This window comes from Staurois parvus, unplaced genomic scaffold (genome assembly GCF_062004578.1).
Source record: "Staurois parvus isolate SC_StPar_1 unplaced genomic scaffold, SC_StPar_1.0 ptg000051l, whole genome shotgun sequence".
Lineage (NCBI taxonomy): Eukaryota > Metazoa > Chordata > Amphibia > Anura > Ranidae > Staurois > Staurois parvus.
Genome location: NW_028317847.1, coordinates 1,618,484 through 1,642,756, shown reverse-complemented (window position 1 = coordinate 1,642,756; position 24,273 = coordinate 1,618,484). Strand labels below are relative to the sequence as shown.

General features: G+C 43.4%; 1 protein-coding gene across 3 annotated transcripts in view; it reads left to right on the top strand.

The window, feature by feature from the left end:
* Positions 1 to 22,375, top strand: part of OLAH (oleoyl-ACP hydrolase) — a 41,923-nt gene extending 19,548 nt beyond the window's left edge. For all 3 annotated transcript variants that reach the window (XM_089666253.1, XM_089666252.1, XM_089666254.1), the window contains exons 3-7: positions 725 to 863; positions 6,899 to 6,998; positions 10,702 to 10,871; positions 15,139 to 15,221; positions 20,275 to 22,375. In XM_089666253.1, the coding sequence (XP_089522379.1) occupies positions 725 to 863; positions 6,899 to 6,998; positions 10,702 to 10,871; positions 15,139 to 15,221; positions 20,275 to 20,417 (635 nt within the window). In that variant the 3' untranslated portion in view covers positions 20,418 to 22,375. The remainder of the gene's footprint in view (positions 1 to 724; positions 864 to 6,898; positions 6,999 to 10,701; positions 10,872 to 15,138; positions 15,222 to 20,274) is intronic.
* Positions 22,376 to 24,273: the final 1,898 nt, after the last annotated feature.

Sequence of the window (24,273 nt, the reverse complement as noted above, 5' to 3'; positions counted from 1 at the left end):
CTGAACTGAGCGATCCCACACAGTGACAGATCCGACACAACACACCAACACTGACACAGATCAGCAGGCACTAGAAGAGCAGGCTGTGGAATTGTGATGATGTCATCACTCACTGACACATTGCACATGTGATGGATGTCCAGCCAGCCAGGTCACACTCACACAGACATGAGACATCAGAGTCAGACATTACCTTCTTCTGCAGGCGCAGCTCTGCCTCCGCTCATGAATGGGAAGAGAAGTGCTGGAACTCCACAGTGATCAGCAGCTGCCAGCCAGCTTGCAGTAAGAGACTGAGTCTGAGAGGAACACTGGAAGGAGCTGCAGCTCAGCTGCTACACTGGCCCCAGACACCCAGCATTTTCCTCTGTCCTTTCTTCCTCCCCTCTGCTGCCCCTCCCCTCAGCTGAAGGATCATTCATGACGTGGCTGCATCCCACACAAAGAGAGTGCTGGCCTGTGCTGTGCCCAGGAGCTCCTGGGTGGCAGTCTGCATTAGGCGGCCGCCTAGTTTGCCTAGTGGAAGCATCGGCCATGACATGGGAATTTATCATGCAAAAGCAAATTTGTTTTATTTGGATGTTCTATCTGAGCTAGGGCCCTCTTGGCCTTCTTTCCTATTTTTCTTGGTGTGAGTAGAAGAAAACAATGGGGATGTGAAGGGGGAACCTGAGAGCCATCTCAGGGACAGCTTCTAATATTATCCTAACTTTTTCCTCTCCAGTGTACTCCCTCAGACTTCCCGGAAGAGAGTCTCGTTCCCGAGAGCCATTTCCTCAAAGCTTCGACCAGTTGTTGGATGAGATTACAGATGTGTTGTTGCCATTGTTGTATGAGAAGCGATTTGCGTTTTTCGGCCACAGGTAAATGTTTCTTTTAGACAGTTTTGCTATCTAAGACAGCCATTCTCAACCAGGGTTCCTCCAGAGTTTGCTAGGGGTTCCTTGAACTCTGGCCAATTGACCTCCCATGTGATGGTGCCTGCATGGTGTTGGGTCCAGCACCACTTGGCAGTCAGTGGCACAACACCAATTATCTTTCTGGCTCTCTGTAAGGATGCCATTCTGATCACCACTGTATGGACAGAATTTTTCCCACTGACCACTAATGAATTAAGTTTAGCAAGGTTCCCTGAGAACTGAAAATATATTTTTAATGGGTTCCTCTGGGATGAAAAGGTTGAGAAAGGCGGATCTATGGACTCCTTGCCTCTATGAACAAAACACAGGTTCATTTTAAATAGGTGTGGCCCTCGGTATATGCATTAAATGTATTTCATGCATAGTAATACACTATAGGAGCCTTTTGTGGACATCTCCTAGATTGTAAGCTCTAACAATCTGTTTCCTCTTGTACCAAATTGTATTGTAACCGCAATGTCTCCATTTTATAAAGCGCTGCGCAAACTGTTGGCGCTATATAAATCCTGTATCCTATATAAATACCACTCAAGTGATACAGTATCCTCTTGCGGACTGCCCGCCCGCAATATACTATGGATGAGTGGCCTGTACCTGTAAGTCAATGGCCTCTTCTAGGTTCAGGGTGGGGGCCCCCCCACCGACTCCCACAGTGATTGCACATAGTGGGAGTCAGCAGGTCCTGGCCAATGAATCATGGTTGGGACCTGCTGATTGGCTGTGTCCAATCACAGCCCAGAGCCCTGTACGAGATATTTCATAAAAAGCAGCACATAATACACACATTACACATTGTTAGGCACACATTTAACCCCTTGATGTTAACCCCTTCCGAGCCAGTGTCATTAATACAGTGACAGTGTATAGTATTATCACTAATCACTGTATTATAGTGTTACTAAACCCACAACCGTAAAATCATTCTGTACACGCAAACATGCTTGTTGTACTCACTGTGGAACCTAAGGGGTTAATCCTCCACATTGTGTAAAAAGGACGTTTGATCCTCCCCTTCTCCTACTGTCCCCAATCCATCTTCTGATAGAACAGAGCCTTGGCGGCAAGCTGCACATGCTCAGTTTGGTGCGTATTGCTAGAGTTTTTATTTTCTTTGGAGAGTGCTTGTGATCAGCACAGGGGTTGTGCAGCCTCTTAGGACAATCAGGAGAAAATGAAAACTCCTCCTACAATTTTTATCCAGTGCTCTGCTGGACACTGATAGAAGTCAAGACTGCTCTAACTGCTGATGAGGAAAGGTATTTAGCAATTTATATTTACTAAATTAATTGCATTTCCATGTTCTGTGTACTGTGGGAGACCAGATATAGTGAATGCAGGGTCCTGGGAGACCATATATAGTGAATGCAGGGTCCTGGGAGACCATATATAGTGAATGCAGGGTCCTGGGAGACCAGATATAGTGAATGCAGGGTCCAGGGAGACCAGATATAGTGAATGCAGGGTCCTGCGTTTATTAACACTTTAATGTCAGTGGCCATTAGTCAGTTCCCACCCAGTGTCAGTTAGTGTCAGATTGCTCGCCACACTATCAAAGTCCCACTGATCACTGCCATTACTAGTAGAACAACAAAAAAAAAATCCAGTATATATACCATAGTTTGTAGATGCTAACGCACAAATGAATCAATATACACATATAGCAGAATACATATCGGCCTAAATATATGCAGGAATTTTGATTTAAATGTTTCATTGGTTATTTAAAATTTTTGTATTGGTTATATTTTTTCATAGAAGAAAGTATAAAAATTTTTTTTTCTTTTTTCAAAACTTTCGGTCATTTTTCGTTTATAGAATAAAAATAAAAAACCCAGTGGTGATCAAATACCACCAAAAGAAAGCTATATTCATGTGGAAAAAAAATAATACAAATTTTGTTTGAGTAGAGCGTTGCATGAAAGTTACCAGTTAAAGTAGTGCAGTGCGGAATAGCAAAAAATGGACTGGTCATGAAGGGGGTAAAACCTGCTGGAGCTGAAGTGGGTATAGTATTCCTCTTTGCTTTTCCACTAGTAGCTACATAAAAATGTATATAGTGAAGGGAGGGGTGGTGAACCTGGGCTGGCACAGAGGGACTTACAAAAGAGAAATGCAAGAAGAGAGCTCATTGTGACTGGTGCATGGTCTGATAGTGATGTCATTTCAATAGTTAATTAACGACTATATATTCTATGTTCTATCATTATATAGTCCAGTCCGGAGTACATCACATATGCCAGGGAATAGAACATATAATCCCTTACCACTGGATGCTTCATTCTCCACACCTATCAGTTAACATTGATGTAGCATCCTTTTTAGGGATCTTAAACATTCGCCCCCAGTCCTCCACACATGCGACGAAGTATCCAACTGCAGGTCCATGCAAAGATTAAAATCCCCAGCCACAATCAGTTTTCCTTTTTTGAAATCCATCAATTTCCTTAATGTGTCTTTTAGATAGATTATTATTATTATTATTATTATACAGTATTTATAAAGCGCCAATAGTTTGCTCAGCGCTGTACATTACAAAGGGGGACAGAACATGTGACAGAACAATACCAATACAATGCAAAACATGAGGGGATCGAGGGTCCTGCTCTAGATCATTGAATTCTTGTTTGGACAGTAAATATTTGCAAGCGTACATTCCATACCATACAATTTCCCCTTCAAAAACAGAAACTGACCCTCTATGTCCTCTAGCCCGTCTTCTAAAATAAATCTTACATTTTTTGCAACCCCAATAGCTACTGCTTTAGGCCGTCTTGTTGGCGAGTCTGCATAGTACCAAGCCGGGTAGTACCTTGATTGTAACTTAACTCTGGAATCGTGAGATATATGTGCCTCTTGTAAGAATACAGTATCAATTGAATGCTGCCAGATTTCCCTAGTAATCTTCTGTCTTTTTATCGGGATATTCAATCCTTTTACATTGTAGGTCATAAAGTTAACTACATTCTTATCCAACATCCCTTTATATTAAAGCTTCTTTTCATTTGTTCCACACAAAAGGAGGTATCTGTATACTGAACTTGGAGCCAAAAAAGAGTTTCAATGTACCCTTTTCTCTCCATCCCCCCATTCCCATTCCTACCCCCTCCTCCTCTCCCTCCTCCTTCCCTCCCCACGCCACCCCTCCTCCCTACCTATTAAACCCATACGGCTCATCTCTAGCCCTGTTGTGGTTCTACTTCCACCTTTGATCCCTTTAATTGGGGTTGAACTCCGTCCATGTACGCCTCCCCCCCCCCCTTTCGACTCCTTTTAGGGTGTGGGTTCTAGAGAATGTTGGGCCTCCCTGTGTCCCGCAGTTATATAATCATTCTCTCCATACCTCTCTACTACACCACACCATCTCCCTTACCCTCTCCCACTCCCTCCCCCATGAAATTCCTCTGGGCTCAATCATTCCCTCTCTTAACTTGTTCACTTATATGTCTTCTCCCATTACCCATTTTTAAATTATCTTACGTGAGAAAAAGCCCGAAAGGAGGTGGGGGGGGGGGGGGGAGAAAAGAGAAAAATGTGGAGGGAAAAGAGGGGGAGAGGAGCACCATATCTGCTCAAAAATAACTTCCTATTCTGCCCCATCTGTTAACCCCTTGGCGCCGGTGCCTCCCGGCCCTTTAAGGGTTTCAGAAGATGGGAGGCGGATCATGTGACCGCTGTGATTCGCCGTCACGGCGGTCACTTGATCAGGAAAGGTCCCGATCGAAAGAGGAGATCGGGACCTTTCCGTGAGTACCGGACATGTGAGCTGGGAGCGCGCAGGGCGCACGCTCTCAGCACTTATGTTTTTCTTAATTGCACACAAATGTGCGGCCGCTCGGTGTCTAGGCCCAGACGCCGGGAGGCCGCACATTTGCATGAGGCCGGCGTATTTATATAGTCTCTAAGGAACTATTTTCTTCTTTTCTTTTTTCCTCTTCTTGTTTTCTCCTTTCTCCTTCCCACATAATCTTATTTCTGTTGCAGTCTTTTTCTTGGGGTTAGTTGCCACCTCTCTTTTTCCAGTCCCATTTCCTACTCCTTCCCTTCTGTCCAATTTGGGATATCAGGTATTTGTAATCCTAATCTCTCACAAAAATCCTGAAGATCTTCTGGAAATCTCAAGTCTACCCGAGCGTCCTTCTTTGCATCCAACCAGGCACGCTGGGAATCCCCAGTTATATCAAATGTTATTTGTACACATTTACTCCAGCAATGGTCTCAGGGATCTTCTTCTTGCTAGTGTTTCAGGTGTTATATCTGCATAAATTTGTAAATTCGTCCCTCTGTATGCTATTGATGGTATCCCTCTCATCTCCCATATTCTTGCTGAATCCTCAAAATGATGGAAACGCACATCCCTTGGGGTTCCCGTTGTCACTCCTTGTGGTCTCTTTATCCTATGAACTCTATCGATTTTCAGTTGATCTGTTGTAGGTCTGTCTATTAGTGGATTTAGCACTTTGTTCATTACATCTCTCAAGCCTTCTCCTTGAGGCCCTTCGGGTAATGTCCGAATCCTCAGATTGTTCCTTCTATTTCTATTCTCCTGATCTTCTATCTTTGTTCAAGTCGCATTTCCTCCAATTGGCTCTTCAGCTCTGTTATTATCTGAGTATGCTTGTCCAATTTTCCTTCCATTTCTTCAACTCGAAACAGGTCCTGTCCCAGGTCTTGATATATTATTGCCAAACATATCTGCCATTTCCATTTTTGTTGGTATCTGCACCTTGTTCTCCCGTGCTCCTTATATCCACCTCAGAGTCCATGTATAGGATTTGTTTACCTTGACTTAAATCAGTTGTTTCCATTGACAAGCTAGATTGATAGCCGCTGTTATTTCCCATTACTTGTCCTCCACTGACTCCTCACTGTCTCTCGGGTCTAGCTCCCTGGGCTCTTCTCCTGCGGAGGACTCAGTATGCCTTCTAATCATTTATATTCCCTATAAAGTTTGACTTTCTGTTGGAGATACTCACCAAGCTACTTCCTGCACCCATGTAATCTGATTGATGCAAACAAAAGCCCATCAACAGCATAGTGTCTAAATGGTTAGCACTTCCGCCTGTCAGTAGTAGTGTTGTTAGTTCAAATCCCAACCACGGCACCTTATACCTGGAGTTTGCATGTTCTCCCTGTGCCTGCGTGGCTTTCTCTGGGTACTCTGGTTTCCTCCCACACTCCAAAGACATGCTGGTAGGTTAATTGGTTCCTGTCCAATTTGGCCCTAGTATGTGTATGTATGAATGTGAGTTAGGGACCTTAGATTCGACACTCCTTGAGGGTTAGGGACTGATGTGAATGTGCAATATATATGTATATATATACACACCTGTAAAGCTCTCTGTAAACTGCTGGCACTATAATAGGTACCTGTAATAAATAAATAAAAAAAAACACAGGCCATTAGACTGAGAAGCAAGAGGAATGCCATGAGTCACTTTAAAGGAAAAGTAGGGCCAGAGCTTTTTTGGCCCTACTTCTCCTGTGGGTTACAGGAGTGCACATAGTTCTGCATTCCTGTGACTTGTGTTTATCTGACAGCGGGTTAAAAGACGCTGACAGCTGATGTCTCTCAGCTGGTCCATACTCTGGAGGGATCCCAATTTTTAATGTCATCATACACCCATATGCCTGAGGGACCGCTGGCTCAGCCTCTCAGCGCGCCGCTGCGAGCCTTCACAAGCTGCACAAGCCTTCCACAGTCTGCAGCTCCAATGAGAGCTGGAGGGGCAGAGCAGAGAGCTGGCGACTGACAGCCACCGCTCTCTGCTCACTGAAAACCGAAAACCAATCAGCGGTCATGTGATTGCTCATTTCTCAGTCTTAGACGTGGTGGGAGACAAATGCAGCATTGGACTGATACTGTATCCACCTAGGTGAGAATGTATATTTGTTTGTTTTTTTTAATTCCCATACTTCTCTTTTAACCTAACTTGGTAAAGTACTTTATGTTCCAGTAAAATTCATTCTTTTATCCTCAGTTTTGGGTCATTCAGCAGTTTTGCCACAGCGGTGAGACTGAAGGAGAAGCACGGACTGGAGCCCATACATCTCTTTGTGTCCGGAGCCACTGCCCCTCACGTGAGTCAGCTATATGATATCCTGGAGGCTTTCTATGGAAAAATATAGAGGTGCCCATCACAACCAGCCAGATCACAGTTATTATTTGTCTGATGCAGCTTAGAAAATAAAGGCAGATATCTAACTGCAGAGCCCGTGTATTTTCATGGTCTGCTTCCAAATTGTTTGTATTATAATCAGCTCAAAAGGGTCCCGAGGACGGTGATTAATTTTGTAAATTTTCAATTGAACATTTAGGTTTTGTAGTTTTAAAGTGGTTTTAAACCAAGACATGAAATATGAACAAAGCATATCCCTCTATAGTGTCATTCCTGTCAGCTGCTTCCTTCCTCTGCTATCAGCATGAATCACTTCCAAAAAGTTTTCCTGACACCAAGAGAAAGAGGGGGATGTCCCTCCCCTCCAAATCAACTCTCAGAGCTCTCCTCACTGAGCTCTGCAGTGTATAATTTCTGCTCTCCCCCTGTGTTTTCTAAAAGCTCAGACAAGCTGTAGAAATTCAGCACTTTGAATGGATGTAGAGAAGAGAATACTGCTGATAAACAGGTACAACCTCTGTGGGAAGATTTGTTTAAACTCTGTGTATCACTTGAGGCTAGTCACTTCACTGGGTATATGTAAGGGCTTACAACCACTTTAAGGAAGATTTTTTAATATAGGGTTTGGAATGAAAGATGCAACTAGTGTGGTAACTGTACAAAAAAACAGAAAAATCCAAAGTGTAACTTTTCACCATAAAATATCTCACAATTGGCACCAAATAAATAATAGTACAAAAAATAATTTTGTCATCTTTTTGCACAGCAGAAGTGTGTAGATACATGTCAATAGACAAGGAAACAAGACAGTTACACGTTCTATTAAGTGTTACAATATAATACTTTATTTGATATGCAATGTGCCAAAATAAGGTAGATAAAAAAAACTGTGTAGCGCTATTTAAAATCTTTCCATATATCAACCAACACCAAATAAAATTGTTCAGATACAACACAGTCTCTGTGGATCAGTATACTGTACGATGATGTCATCCAAAGCTCCTCCCAACGCGTTTCATCACAGGGACACGTGGCTACTTTAGGGGGATCCCAGAAGATCCTGATCCAGGATCACAGCACATATTTGCTGCACATTCACCACCCTACAGATGAAAGTCTTAGAATGATCATTTCCATAGATTATACACCCCTTGAGGATTAGGGACTAATGTGAATGTGCAATATATATGTAAAGCGCTGTCTAAATTGACTGCGTTATACAAGTACCTGAAATAAAGAAATAGAAAAATAAAGACAAACGGCAGTGATTCCAGTAGGGCAAATATGACTAGATTTACTTGTTTGCCTGTGATTGGACAGTTCAAAGGGTAGAATTTACACAGGATCTCTCTGCTCTGAAGAATGGGCAGAGAGAGCTGAAGTTACATCAGTGAGGAGAGCTCTGAGAGCTGATTGGAGGGAAGAGACACACCCCCTCCACACAGCTCACAGGAACAGAGATGAGGCTGTCAGTCTGCTGGAGGTCCCTCCCCTGTCACCATTTTTCTCTTGGTGTCAGGAAAACTTGTCAGAAGTCACTCATGCTTATAGCAGAGTTAAGAGGCAGCAGATAGAAATTACACTTAGTGCTCTGTATTGAGACAAGCACACTCTATTGAGGGATAAGCTTTGTTCATATTTCATGTCTGAGGTTTACAACTAATTTAACACATGAACACTGCAGCACACCCGATTGGCTGCTTGTGTTTCCTCTTGCAGGCTGAGTCCTGGTGTAAAGCACACCCAATTGGCTTCTGGTGCTGCTTCTCCCAATCTGATTCTTTCTATATAGCACACCTGATTGGCTGCTTGTGCTTTGTCTCCCAGTCTGAGTCTGTTGTATAGGAGATCGGAAGAGGTTGATTCCAAGTCAATTTCACCTGACTTGCTTGCTTTTAAAAATACATCTATGCTGTCCTACTAACGGTTAGCCAACAGCTAGCTAACGTAACTGACTGAAGCTGCATTGTGTTTCATTCCAAAATCAAATTTACTTCTGTGAATAGTTCTGTAAAACTGCAATGCAATCACATAAACTGAAGTTACAATATTTTTTCATACATGTCTCTCACAAATGCACATAATAAACAAAGGGCCAGTTTGCTGTCCTTCAGACTGTAGGGGGGCCAGACTGTGGCCATTGGTAGTAGAAAATGTCCCGGCATCAGTTGGAGTAAACAATGCCCCATCATTGGTGTCATTGGTAGGAGTTGTTCTCCATTATTGTTCAGAATTGTGCCCCAACATTGTCAGGAATTGTGCCCCAACATTGATGTCATTGGGCACCATTGTTCTCAGTGGGAGGAATTGTGCCCTATCACTGGTGTCAATGTGAGGAATTGTTCCCCATCACTGGTGTCATTGGAAAGAATGTGCCCCGTCTCTGATGTTATTGGGCCCCATTGTTTGTGTCATTGGGAGGAACTGTGCCCCATCATTGGTGTCAATCGGAAGAATTGTGTCCCATCATTGGTGTCATTGGGAGGAATTGTGCCCCTTCGTTGGTGTCAGTGAAATAAGTAGTGCTCCAAGGGCCAGATAAAAGAAAGCAAAGGGCCGCATTTGGCTCCTGGGCCGCAGTTTGGAGACCACTGCTCTAGAAGCTAAAAAGGTTGCAGTGGTTTATGGGAATTATTTATTTTTAACAAACATGAAACACTTCTTGTTGTTGTTGAAGGGAATGATAAAAACAGGTGCAGTTGTAGTGAAAACCCAATAGATGGCTCCCTACTCAACAAAATGATGATATACACTTAGGTGTCCGTTTATGAACCAGCGGTAATAGATCTCTGCTCAGTTCTCCGGCATTCTCGGAGAACACAGTTCTTCTGTGAATGCAGTTTATGAAGCAGTTCTCCGAACGAAGGGAGAACGATTTCCAAACGCTGGAGAACGGTCTACAAACTCTGGAAAATGGCTCATTTTACTATAATCTCGCGAGATTACAGTAAAAGATCAGTTTACTAAGCAGAGGTAAATTATCGCTGCTTAGTTTGCGGTCCCTCTGATTCTCCAGCTCTGGGCTGGAGAATCTGGAGGGAGAACACAGATCTCCAGTGAGGGGCTGACATGATCTCCTGAGTGTCATAAACTGTGAATGACCAGAGAATAGCTGAGATCTGTTGAATCGCAGCTATTCTCTGTTTCATAAACGGACACCTTAAAGCGGAACTAAGCACCACAAACCAAAAATGCTATTTAATTCATTTTTAATATTCAAAGCAAACTCCCCCATCCATCCATGTCTCCATGCCTTGTTTTACTGAGAAATCATTTTGAAAAGCACCCCCTGGCATGTCTGGCAGGGGCCATTTTGAGTGAGGGCAGTCGATTCATGTAGCATTTACTTCCTGGAATCCATCTGCCCTTTGCTCAGGCATAGGCTGAGCTGAGAACCCTCCCTTCCTGAAGACTCCGGGGATAAATGGCATAATTTGCCTAGGCATGGAAACCAGGAAGTAACTGAAGAAATGTAAAAAGAAAAAGTTTAAAACAAGTAGATATGATATATAGAAATTACAAATAGTCCACGTCAATTGAGAGAGTGAAGTTCCACTTTAATGATATTTTTCTGAAACACATACTTGCATAACTGATCTGATTTTTTTTTAATGTGCTGGAGTTAAATGTTATTACAGTCTTTTTTTTTTCTCACTTCATTGTAGTCGCCTCTTCGTTACTCTTCTCAGAAGAGATCAGAGCTGAGTGATGAGGAGTTCTTGAAATGGATGGCTTCAACGCAGGGAACGCCATCCGAGCTTCTGCAGAACAAGGAGGCCATGCAGCTCTTCTTACCACCGCTGAAAGCAGATCTGAAACTGGTGGAGAACTTTGTGTAAGTTTCTATGGCCCCGCACAAACAGGGCACCCGCAGGGTAGTGGAATAGAAGTTCTTACAAAATGTTCATGATCAGAGTGGGATATCATGAACATTTCATCAAAGGTTACAATAAACCTGAAGGGGGGCATACTTATCTAAACCAATGCTGTCACAGAGGGCACCTCTAGGTGCAACAGATTGTTCCCCAATGTAAGCGCTGTGCTTTCTGGAATCCGCAAATGCTTTGAAATACATTGAGCCCTGGTTCACATATGTGCGTTCCTGCGGGCCACGTTTTGCGCAGGCACGAGAGCCCATTCATTTGAATGGACTCCCGTGCCCCGGGACACGCAGGGAAGAGGTCCCTGAACTTCTTTGGAAACCACAGCCCACATGGGAACCTTGGTTTCCAGTACGGTTGCGATTTCCAGTGCGGGCGGCATGTCATTAGAATTAATGGAACCCACCCGCGGATCGGCATTCTTCAGTGTGGGTGATGCGGCTGCACGGATTTTTGTGCGGATCCGTAGCGGCACCACCCGCACAGATGTGAACCTAGCCTAAGTCCTCATGGACACGGGACGTTTTCACAGCAGCTGTTTTTGGCTTTTGACGGGTTTTTTTCTACAGCCAGTAAACTCCGCAGCATGTTATCCTATGTGTCCATACACACATAGACTGTAATCAGCGTTTTTTGGCTGGAAAAAAAAAAAGTGGGTTTCTAGAGGCGTTTTTTAGCTGGAAATCCATTCTAAAGCTGAAAAACACGGTAAATCGCAGCAAACCAGCGTTTTTTGGGGGTTTTTTGTTTTGGTAAAAAAATGCAAATGCAAAAAATGTGGAAAAAACACTGAAAAACTAAAATTTTTAATGGACTTTACACAGCTAACGTTACCAGCGTTATTAAAACGCCCCGTGTACATGGAGCCTTAATAGGTTGGGAACCTGTCCCTGCTCCTTTCCATCTCCTAACAATTTCTACTGGCCAGCTAGGCTGCCTGTCATAGTATTGGACTAGTCATGAGGCCAGGCATGTGGGCCGTGCTTCTGAGCCATCAGCCTAGGACAGTGATGGCGAACCCGTGGCACGCGTGCCACAGCCGGCACGCCGATCCTTATCTGTGGGCACGCCAGGAGAATCCAGCGGCGCGCTGTCTTCCCGGCTGTAGTGTGCGTGACAGCCGGGTCCCAAGTGCGCATGCACAAGAAGCAGTGCTCTTTGTGAATGGTAAGGCGGTACCTGGGACACATGACAGATCCCAGAAGCCGCCGGACCAATCACAAAGCGCAGCGCTTCTCGCGCATGCGCACTGGGCATCCGGCTGTCCGACGAGCGCCCACACTACAGAAGCCGGGAAGACCACGCGCGGCTGGATAAAGGAACAGGTAAGATAAAAAAAAAACTCTGCGGAAGTAAGAGCGGGTACCTGTCAAATTCAGGTACCCGCTCCCCCTCCCTCCCCAAAGGTCAGCAGTCATCTCTGTACTGTCCGCAGTCTCTGGTCATCCCTGTGCTGTCCGCAGTCTCTGGTCATCCCTGTGCTGTCCGCAGTCTCTGGTCATCCCTGTACTGTGTCCGCAGTCTCTGGTCATCCCTGTACTGTGTCCGCAGTCTCTGGTCATCTCCTGTACTGTGTCCGCAGTCTCTGGTCATCTCCTGTACTGTGTCCGCAGTCTCTGGTCATCCCTGTACTGTGTCCGCAGTCTCTGGTCATCTCCTGTACTATGTCCGCAGTCTCTGGTCATCTCCTGTACTATGTCTGCAGTCTCTGGTCATCCCTGTACTGTGTCCGCAGTCTCTGGTCATCCCTGTACTGTCCGCAGTCTCTGGTCATCCCTGTACTGTGTCCGCAGTCTCTGGTCATCCCTGTACTGTGTCCGCAGTCTCTGGTCATCCCTGTACTGTCCGCAGTCTCTGGTCATCCCTGTACTGTCCGCAGTCACTGGTCATCCCTGTACTGTGTCCGCAGTCTCTGGTCATCCCTGTACTGTCCGCAGTCTCTGGTCATCTCCTGTACTTTCCGCAGTCTCTGGTCATCCCTGTACTGTCCGCAGTCACTGGTCATCTCTGTACTGTGTCCGCAGTCTCTGGTCATCTCCTGTACTGTGTCCGCAGTCTCTGGTCATCCCTGTACTGTCCGCAGTCTCTGGTCATCCCTGTACTGTGTCCGCAGTCTCTGGTCATCCCTGTACTGTCCGCAGTCTCTGGTCATCTCCTGTGCTGTCCGCAGTCTCTGGTCATCTCCTGTACTGTTCGCAGTCTCTGGTCATCTCCTGTACTGTGTCCGCAGTCTCTGGTCATCCCTGTACTGTGTCCGCAGTCTCTGGTCATCTCCTGTACTGTGTCCGCAGTCTCTGGTCATCTCCTGTACTGTCCGCAGTCTCTGGTCATCCCTGTACTGTCCGCAGTCTCTGGTCATCCCTGTACTGTGTCCGCAGTCTCTGGTCATCTCCTGTACTGTGTCCGCAGTCTCTGGTCATCTCCTGTACTGTGTCCGCAGTCTCTGGTCATCCCTGTACTGTCCGCAGTCTCTGGTCATCTCCTGTACTGTGTCCGCAGTCTCTGGTCATCCCTGTACTGTGTCCGCAGTCTCTGGTCATCCCTGTACTGTCCGCAGTCTCTGGTCATCCCTGTACTGTGTCTGCAGTCTCTGGTCATCCCTGTACTGTGTCCGCAGTCTCTGGTCATCCCTGTACTGTGTCCGCAGTCTCTGGTCATCCCTGTACTGTCCGCAGTCTCTGGTCATCTCCTGTACTGTCCGCAGTCTCTGGTCATCTCCTGTACTGTGTCCGCAGTCTCTGGTCATCTCCTGTACTGTGTCCGCAGTCTCTGGTCATCTCCTGTACTGTCCGCAGTCTCTGGTCATCCCTGTACTGTCCGCAGTCTCTGGTCATCCCTGTACTGTCCGCAGTCTCTGGTCATCCCTGTACTGTGTCCGCAGTCTCTGGTCATCCCTGTACTGTGTCCGCAGTCTCTGGTCATCTCCTGTACTGTGTCCGCAGTCTCTGGTCATCCCTGTACTGTGTTCGCAGTCTCTGGTCATCTCCTGTACTGTCCGCAGTCTCTGGTCATCCCTGTACTGTCCGCAGTCTCTAGTCATCCCTGTACTGTTAATTAGTTTGCACTACTGTACGAGTTGTTTTTTCTAAACCAAAAGCTCGATATTCAGGTTTCATTGCAGTGTTGGCACTTTGAAAGAAATAAGTTGGTTTTGGGTTGCAGTTTGGGCACTCGGGCTCAAAAAGGTTCGCCATCACTGGCCTAGGAACTCTATATACTTTGGAGCACTTGGGCATTCCAAACTCCAGGGGTGCTTTTATTGAGGAAGGATTTTCTGTTCTGGTTAATACTGTGTAACGTCCATAATAAGATCTTTTGCAACAGAAACTTAGAAAAAAAAGACACTTGGGGCTTGTTCACAGCAGAGATATTTGCTTTTCTTCATGCACCCTGAAAGGGCACAATTAAATCAATTGCTCTCTATGTGCCCTGTTCACACCACAACACTAGTATCACGTGCAGAGTTTTTTCTGCGCAGGAATCTGCAATGTGTATAAAACACATTGGAGCGTGCATGAAAACTAATGTAAACTGATGTCTCTGCAAGTGAAATCTGCTTGTCAGTTTCCATCAGCTTTTCGGCACATTTGGTGTGAACAAGGCCTTCGGCTAGGGTCACACCTATACAGCTTGCGATTGATCCATTTCTGCAGTGCTTTTTGCGTTTTTGCCACATTTTTGATGAATTTTTGCATTTGTTTGTTTTTTTCTTGTTGCTACGTAGATTAAAACACAAAATGCATCAAAAACACAGCAAAAACACACTACATGCTTTTCTGCAGAATTTACATTGAAGTCTATAGAGCCAAAAACGCTACTTTTTCTGTTTAAAAAAGTCCCTGACCCTTTCCAAAAAACGCACCGGGTGAAAACGCGGAGATGTGAACGTGTCCCATAGGAAATCATGTTAAATGGATTGTAGTGCGTTTCTGCAAAACGCTGCGGAAAACACTTAGGAGTGAGCCTAGGGTAAGGGGAGATTTATGAAAACTGGTGCACACGGAATCTGGTGCAGCTGTGCATAGTAACCAATTGGTTTCCAACTTCAGCTTGTTCAATAAAGCTTTGATAATAAAACCTGGAAGCTGATTGGTCACTATACACATCTGCACTAGATTCTGTGTGTACCAATTTTAGTAAATTACTCCCTAACTGTCATTGTAAAAGCACTCTATTGTTTTGTATATAACCCAGTTATAATAAGTATTTTATCCTCCTTAGCTATGAAAAGCCACCTACTCCTGTCCTGTCCTGTGGCCTTACGTGTTTTGATGGAACTGAAGATGTCCCTCATGATCTAACTGGTAAGCTTTGGTCTATTTTTGGTAAACTATCATAATCGGAGACCTTATAACACTACAAATTTATATTTGTGCTCATCCCCTCTAACTGAACACAATTTAAAATGTTGGAGTGACCTGGTCATGATAGAGGTACAAGAACTGCCATTTCTGGGCTCCTTTAAAAAATGTCTGTTGTCTGGTTGTGTCTGGCACAAATATTTTTGAGTCACCAAATTAAAGCTGAAATGATCACATAAATGAGAGTGAAAAAAGAGGATTTTACAAAAAATATATACAGAATAAAATTTTTTTATATATTATTAAAAAATTTATATATATTATCCACTGATGAAAATATAAATGTGGAAATAATATCCCCAGAAACAATAAGTGATAAAATAATGTGTACTAAAACATAAATATAAATAAATCAATATGCATCATGATTGGTGAATAATCAAAAAATACAAATAACTTGAAATATATATATATGTACTGCAAATTAATTTGTGATATTAATGTCCTTTAAATACAGTGACTTTGTGCTTGATTAAATCTTGATTTGGTGACTTATTGTGAATCCGTGACTCTCTTTGAATCCTTAATTAGTGAAGATGTATGCTCACCTCCTTATTAGCCTGCAATTAGGCTATACACACTTGTGGTTCACCTCCTATGGAACCTGCTTAGATGGAATTCCTCCTTTACAGATTGTAAAAACGTGGATATCCGTTATCCTCAATTAGCCCATATGCGTTTTTCCATATGTGGGGACAAATTGCCAAACATAGTGTTTTATCCTTATAAAAAGGTTTCTGCTTTATTGCTCTCCAACAGGTACACTCACATAAATAGTATGCGGTATAGGATGAATTGCTCAGCTCAAGTAATCCGCCAGCCGTCTAGCCATGCACTCGCCGTCTGTCAAACACTCCGGCTCTCTCCGAGTGACACCGCAGCCCCACCCCTACGCGTTACGCCACTGGTCACGTGGCTTCATCAGTGGGTTGTGATAGCTATCACAACCCCCTGATGAAGCCACGTGACCAGTGGCGTAACGCGTAGGGGTGGGGCTGCGGTGTCACTCGGAGAGAGCCGGAGTGTTTGACAGACGGCGAGTGCATGGCTAGACGGCTGGCGGATTACTTGAGCTGAGCAATTCATCCTATACCGCATACTATTTATGTGAGTGTACCTGTTGGAGAGCAATAAAGCAGAAACCTTTTTATAAGGATAAAACACTATGTTTGGCAATTTGTCCCCACATATGGAAAAACGCATATGGGCTAATTGAGGATAACGGATATCCACGTTTTTACAATCTGTAAAGGAGGAATTCCATCTAAGCAGGTTCCATAGGAGGTGAACCACAAGTGTGTATAGCCTAATTGCAGGCTAATAAGGAGGTGAGCATACATCTTCACTAATTAAGGATTCAAAGAGAGTCACGGATTCACAATAAGTCACCAAATCAAGATTTAATCAAGCACAAAGTCACTGTATTTAAAGGACATTAATATCACAAATTAATTTGCAGTACATATATATATATTTCAAGTTATTTGTATTTTTTGATTATTCACCAATCATGATGCATATTGATTTATTTATATTTATGTTTTAGTACACATTATTTTATCACTTATTGTTTCTGGGGATATTATTTCCACATTTATATTTTCATCAGTGGATAATATATATAAATTTTTTAATAATATATAAAAAAATTTTATTCTGTATATATTTTTTGTAAAATCCCCTGATTATATATTTGTTTACTAAGGGTAAATAGAGTTATTAATATCACAGATCTTCTCACTGGGAGCGCAACACAATATGAATTATTAACTTTATGGACACAGAGGTAGTAGTGTGTTGAGTGTTTGCGATCCTATTAACATTTGGGACAGTGTGTGTCCATTTTTTTTGATGATTTTGGGAGGTTAATATTGGGTGGATATAAATTGGCTCGCAAGTCATACAGATATCTGCAGAGTGAAAAAAGAGTCAGAATTCTTGATCTCTATTCTTGTTCCAGGTCATTGACTCAAAGCATGCAAGGGAATGCATCAGAGTGACAGGCAGGCAACTAGCATTTTCAAAAGGAATAGTCAGCAGTGTCAGAATATCGCATCACTTGCTGCTCTCTGTGGCTCCACCCACCAACTGCTACATCATTACTGTGCCCTTTGGGGCTGGTTCACATCTTTGTAGTGCATTTTAGGAGCATTGAGTTTCAGGCGCGTTACCTTTGAACTTTATATAACGTACTTTTACAGGAAAAGTGCATCAAAGATCCAGCAAGCAGGATTTTGGTGTTAATGCACCGCACCTAAAACGCACAGGGATGAAAAGGGAAGGCATCCAAAATCCCCGAACGTGTCAGAAGCTGAACATACATTGGACAGCTTTGCAAGACAGCAAAGATCGAAATACACAACATGGACTGGAAATATATAGTATAAACCTTCTTCTAAAAAGAACAATAATCCTGTTGTTGAGAAAGTGAAATTCTGATCTGGAAAGCAGTTCTTCGTTTCAAACATTAATTTTTTCCAGTAGACTAAACCTCTTCTTTAAAGCCCAACTCTGGTCAAAATTTTTTTACCCACACAGTGGAGCTGTGCCTGCACCGCATGGGTAGCTGATTATTTCTTCGAGGGGTGAGCACAAAGTTTATACTGACCTAATCATTCCATCCTCTGGGAAAATGCCCCCCTTACAGTCAGTGGTGTATTTAGGTTTTGTGCTGCTCTAGGCAACACAAAAATTGGCGCCCCCTCCCCCTGCAGTAAGGGGGAGGGAAATTGACCAAGAGCACCCCTGCCCTCCGCCCGAGCCTTCCACTACCATTGCTCCCCATACGCCAGCCACCATCCCCCATGGCGAGAGAGAGAAAGACACTCACCTTCACAGTTCCGGACATCCCCGGGAACGAGAGTCAGGCTCTCCTGAAACCCACAGAATCTCTCAGAACCCAACAGGTCCCCATGCTGTGTGTGTGTGTCTTCTTCTGTTCTTTCTTCCAAGGGGTAGTGCTGACCCCACTGAAAAATGTCGCCCTAGGCAAATGCCTTGTTTGCCTTGTTGTAAATACACCCCTGCCTACAGTCCAGTGGTGGACTGTTCCTGTCTATGGAGTCTGCACTGTGCGTGATGACTTCAGAAACAGTCCATTTTCAAGACCGCTGGAGCGTGTGGATGGTGGACCGGTCTTGTACAGAGAGGATCGGAGGATCAGGTAAGTATATCTCTGCTGTCCTCTTCCCTAGTATACAACATGTGCAGTGCAGGCACACCCCCACTGCATTGGGAAAACAAATTGCCCGGAGTTCAGCTGTAAACATGTTGAACATATCCAGCCTGAATTCACATAGGAACAGAGAGCTGCCAGAGTGATTTACTGCATTACTGTTCCAACAGCTGTCATTCCTGGCTGTGTAAATCGGCAGCGCTGTATGAGTACCTGTAATATTAATAATAATAAACCTCCAATCACATCTATGCAAGTGAGGCTGATGTTGGGAGAGTTTATTGCTGCTCTTGGTGATGAATGCATTAAAGGATAACTTCACCTTTGAAAAAGAAAAAAAACAGAGGTGCATTTTTGCAGATAAAAAAAATGTGCATTTATTACTATTATTTTTTTTTTCCATTACGTTAAATGTTCATAAAGGTGAATTTATCCTTTAGTGCAGGGGTGTCCAAACTTTTTTCAAAGAGGGCCAGATTGAATGAAGTGAACATGGTGGAGGGCCGAACATTTTTCCGAACATTCTTTGAACCATTACAATTAAATGCAAATAAATTATTTTATGCCAAGTTAATTGCAAACGACATACTTTTCATTTCATAACATTAAGATCAACTGACAGCTGAGTTTTCACAATGTATTGAAAATAAATTTGAAAAAACTTACCTGCACTAATGTGAAGGGTGAAAAAGGTAGCTGGAGCTGAAGTCTCTGCTCGGCAGCCGGGAGGGGAAGAGAAACACACTTCACGCTGGAAGCCCGGCCCTGACGTCACCGCCCTCTGTCGCTCCCAGCGCGGCGCAGTCACGCATGCACACTGCTCTCAAGCAGAAGACTGTCTGCCACAGAAGGGAGGGCCGTGCGACAGCCGCATTTACACAGACCAGGGAGAACGCGCCGCAGTCAGGCATGCGCACTGCCCTCTGCTCTCAAGCAGAAGACTGTCTGCCGTAGAAGGGAGGGCCGTGGGAGGGCCACATTACACAGAGCAGGGAGGGCTGTTGGAGGGCCGTATTAAACCGACCCCCGGGCCATAAATGGCCCGCGGGCCGGACTTTGGACATGCCTGCTTTAGTGGCATCAATAATTCAGGAGCAAAAGAGGTAGACTCTCAGAATGTTTGCCTGATTTGTGTATAGGTAGGGATTTATAGCTCCCTCCATGGGGGCAGAGAGAGACATAGGGGTTTATTTACTAAGGCTAGGTTCACACCTATGCAGTTTGCGTTTGACCAGTTTCTTTATCGCGTTTTGCATTTTTGGACCTGCGTTTTTGCTGTGTTTTTGAGGCGTTTTCTGTTTTTTTTTTGTTGCTAGGCAGATTTAAAACGCAAAACACAGCAAAAACACACTACATGCTTTCCATAGAAGTCTATAGAACCAAAAATGCAACTTTTTGCGTTTAAAAAAGTCCCTGATTCTTTCCAAAAAATGTATCAGGTGAAAACACAGAGATGTGAACCTGTCCCATAGGAAATGATGGACTGTAGTGTGTTTCTGTAAACCGCTGCGGAAAACGCTTAGGTGTGATCCTAGGGTAAAGCTGGTTCACTCAGAATCTCGTACACTTCTGCATAGAAACCAATCAGCTTCCAGGTTGTATTGCTAAAGCTTTATTGAACAAGCTGAGGTTAGAAGCTGATTGGCTCCCATGCACATGTCCATGAGATTCTGAGGAAACCAGCTTTAGTAAATACACCCCATAAAGAAGATCCACAGTACTTGATGTGTTGTGTACTTTACAGGTTAGTAAGAACATGACTAGTTCTCTTTAATTGCATTTTGCACCTTTCTTACCTTTTTCACTGCATTTCCTCCACAGCTTGGAAAGATTTGACAAGTGGAGATTTCAACATTCACATGCTGCCCGGGGGGCATTTCTACCTGAAGGAATCTACAAATGAGAATTCCCTTGTACAATACATTTCCAGATATATAGAAGCTTCTGAAATTGACTATTTTTAACAGGTCTTTTTACTCTGGTCTCAGACAGGTGCTGACACTCACGGCTGCTGTTAGAAACCACAGGGCCCCATACAGCCAACCTGACAGGGCCCCCAAAGAAAACACAGTCTACTATGCTTCATTAATGAATGAACACAGCTACCAATCACTCATTATGTTCATTCAGGAAAGAAAGGGGCTGGCAAATGTGACATATTATGGACCCTTCCCCCACTCTCCATCCTGAAGGATCCTATTGTGTGCTTGCAGCTGCCGGTGGGAAGGAGAGGAGGCAAGCCGGTTGCGCTGCGAGGATGGGGCATACAGGGAGAAAAGTAAGGTTCACAGGGAGGGGGATAAGTGTGGTGGGGGGGGGGAAATTACTGGAAACGATCCCTCTGTGCAGCAGCTGAAAACCAGCAGGAGGGGGAGGAGAAGAAACCAGCTTTCAACTGCGGCAGAAAGAGCATATCGGGATCAGTTCCAATAATTGCCCCGACCGCTGTGCTGATCACCCTCCCTGCCCACATCCAATTCACCCAACTGCCTGGGCCCCCCTGCTGGCCTGGGCACCGTACAGGAGGACTGGTGGTACCCCCTTATCCATGGCCCTGCTGACACTCGTAATCTTTGAATGAGCTCCTGGTCCCAATTTGACAGCCATGCAGGCAAGCAGCCCCAAACACAGATGGCATTGAAAAAACAAAAAGTCTAACCCTTCCCCAATCTATCCAAACTTTAAACAAAGTTTGGCTAGAGATGATTTAAAGATACAGCAACACAGTATAAGACCAATGCTGCTTATGACAACCCGCCACCAGTTTATCTGCCCCAAATTTTGGGAATGAGGTAACTGCATCCAGTAAAAGAGACCATTGTTTTTGGAACTGGAACAGTGCTGGCAACATTCCATGGTGTATCATGCATGGTCCTGTAATATGTCCCTATACTGTGGGAAGGGTCATTGGATGGTCCTGTAATATGTCCCTATACTGTGGGAAGGGTCATTGCATGGTCCCGTCATATGTCCCTATACTGTGTGAAGGGTCATTGCATGGTCCTGTAATATGTCTCTGTACTGTGGGAAGGGTCATTGCATGGTCCCGTCATATGTATCTATACTGTGGGAAGGGTCATTGCATGGTCCCGTCATATGTCTCTATACTGTGGGAAGGGTCATTGCATGGTCCTGTAATATGTCTCTGTACTGTGGGAAGGGTCATTGCATGGTCCTGTAATATGTCTCTGTACTGTCGGAAGGGTCATTGCATGGTCCTGTAATACTGTATATGTAATATCCTTTTGGGTGGAACGCAGTTTTAATTGAACAAGATGAACTTAGACACTGATTGGCTACCATGCACAGCTGCACCAGAGTCTGAGGGCTCCAGTTTTAATAAATTAAACCCGATGTGCTTTATCTTTATAGATCACGTATCAAAAAGGCAAAATTAGTGGACTCCATGTTCCAATTTGCTAAAGTTGAAATAGAAATCCTCTGTTGAGTTCTAAAAGCTCATGAGTGAAGCCATTTTTAAAAGTGACAGTAATGTCCTTGTCCCCTGGAGATGTATCATACCATTGTGTTCAGGATCTAATTGTACTTAGTCTATCTGCCTTTATTCAATCTACTGTGTTCTGTGTACTTTCCAAGGGCAGTTGCACTTTTTTCTTAGTGTCAACGTGGTGAATCTTCACTTTGTAAAGGATACCCAGTCAGGCTCAAAGAGAAAAAAAAAACCTTTTTGCTCACACACGATTGGATGATGGAAATCAGCAGGGATTTACCACATTTACTAAGCTCTGGGGCAAACAAGTGCAGCTGTACTTGCAAAGTGCCCAGTCTGTTTGCTTTCTACTAAACCAATCCCACTGGATGTCTAGCAAGATAACAGGAATTTTAAGTATAGTACTTGACTTTTTGTTAAAAGTGAAATTCAAGTCTAACAATAACCTATTAAAAGTATTCTTCCAAATCATTTGGTCTTATCTCTGGTTATTGTATCAATTTTGCTAAATCTAATTTTCAGGGAAAAAAATACATTGTAATGAATTTTAGTGCACACAAACAATAGAATACTCAGTTTTTGGTAAAATATAATGGATGATGTTGTACCGTAGAATGGTGACAGACTATGATGCCTAAACACTTTTACGGGGCACCAGTTTAGAGTTAAAGAGGAAGTCTGGTGCTAGAATTATTTCACTTGACTCTGATGTTCATGGTGATACCTCATGTGCGGTGCGATCACGGTTTACATATGCATGCGTATTTGCACGGGGGCGAGGTGCTTTTATTTTATTTTTTTTACATTTTTTATCAACTTTATTGCTATTAGAAGTAGACATGTGCAGAACGAAAAAATGTGTGTAGTTTCAGATCAATTTGTTAACCAATTCAAGTCCGGACACTTTTACCCCCTTCCTGCCCAGGCCAATTTTCAGCTTTCAGTGCTATCACACTTTGAATGACAATTGCGCGGTCATGCAACACTGTACCCATATGAATTTTTTTGAGCATCTTTTTGAGACAGATAAAGCTTTATTTTGGTAGTATTTATTCACCACTGGGAGTTTTATTTTTTTTGCTATGTAAATGAAAAGTCCAAAAATTTTGAAAAAAAGTGTTTTTCTTATTAAATTTTGCAAATAAATAGTATTTCATCATAAATCTTAGCCAAAATTCATTCCGTTATCTTTTTAGTAAAAAAAAAAAAAATAACCCAAATTAGTTTATAACCAAAAATTATAATTTTTAAATATTTTTTTTATTATATTTATGATTTTTTTTTTTTTTACATACTGTCACCCTGGCAGTACAACACTGTACTACTTGTGGGGGGTGATGAAGATTTTTTTTTTACACTGATTGCATTTACACCCATAAAGGCTGTAAAAGCAATCATTTCTCCTTCTCTCTAGCTGCATTCTTGCAGCCATTGAGAACTACTGAGTGAGCTGTGATTGGTCACAGCTTGTCACATGGTACAAGGCTGTTGTGAATAGCCTTGTACCATGTGACCTCTGTGATCATTCACAGATTTCACACGTAGTAAGCAATGATGTCACAAGTGATATCTTGCTTACTACTCTACATGTGATCACTGATTGGCCAATCAGTGGTCACATGATAGGGACCTTGCACAGAGGTCCCGTCCGACGATCAGTGTTCCACTGTGTCTGAAGGACACAGCGGGCACTGGATCGCAGTGCTGCGCGCTCCCAGGAAGCGCGCATAAGCAGGGTGCGGGGAGGCCGTTTATAAATGGCCACCCAACCCTGCACTGCCACCATCCATCTGTTTATATACAACAGCCAGACGGAAGGTGGTTAAAGACCTAATTTCTAATTTAGATAAAAAATATTGAATCAATTCGAATTTCGGAAGACCGCTATATTCTATTATTTTATTTTCTATTCTATTCTTTTATGTTACATTCTGTATTATTCTAGTCTGTTTGTATTCTATTTTTTTCTGTCCTATTCTATAAAGCAATAGGAATCATATTTCCTATTTCACTTTTATACCTTACTGTATTTCTTGCAATATGTTTCCATTTCAAATTGAATTAATTTTTTAATTTAAATTCGTGTTTTGGATTCATTGAAATTAGTTACTATTGTGAATTGGAAAGTTGGATACATCCAAATAATGAAAATTTTGTCCCAATTTCAATTCATATCGAAACGAATTGGACATGTCTAATCACAAAGGATGAACAACATCCCTTGTGATAGCATGGTCAGTGACAGGTACTCTTTACTGACCACAGATCTTTCATGTGCCCTCAAAACCATCTGATCAAACGAAGATCTTTATAGACCAGTAGTATATTTTAAAAAACAGAAAGTGATTAAATCTTCTGGCTTCTTATGT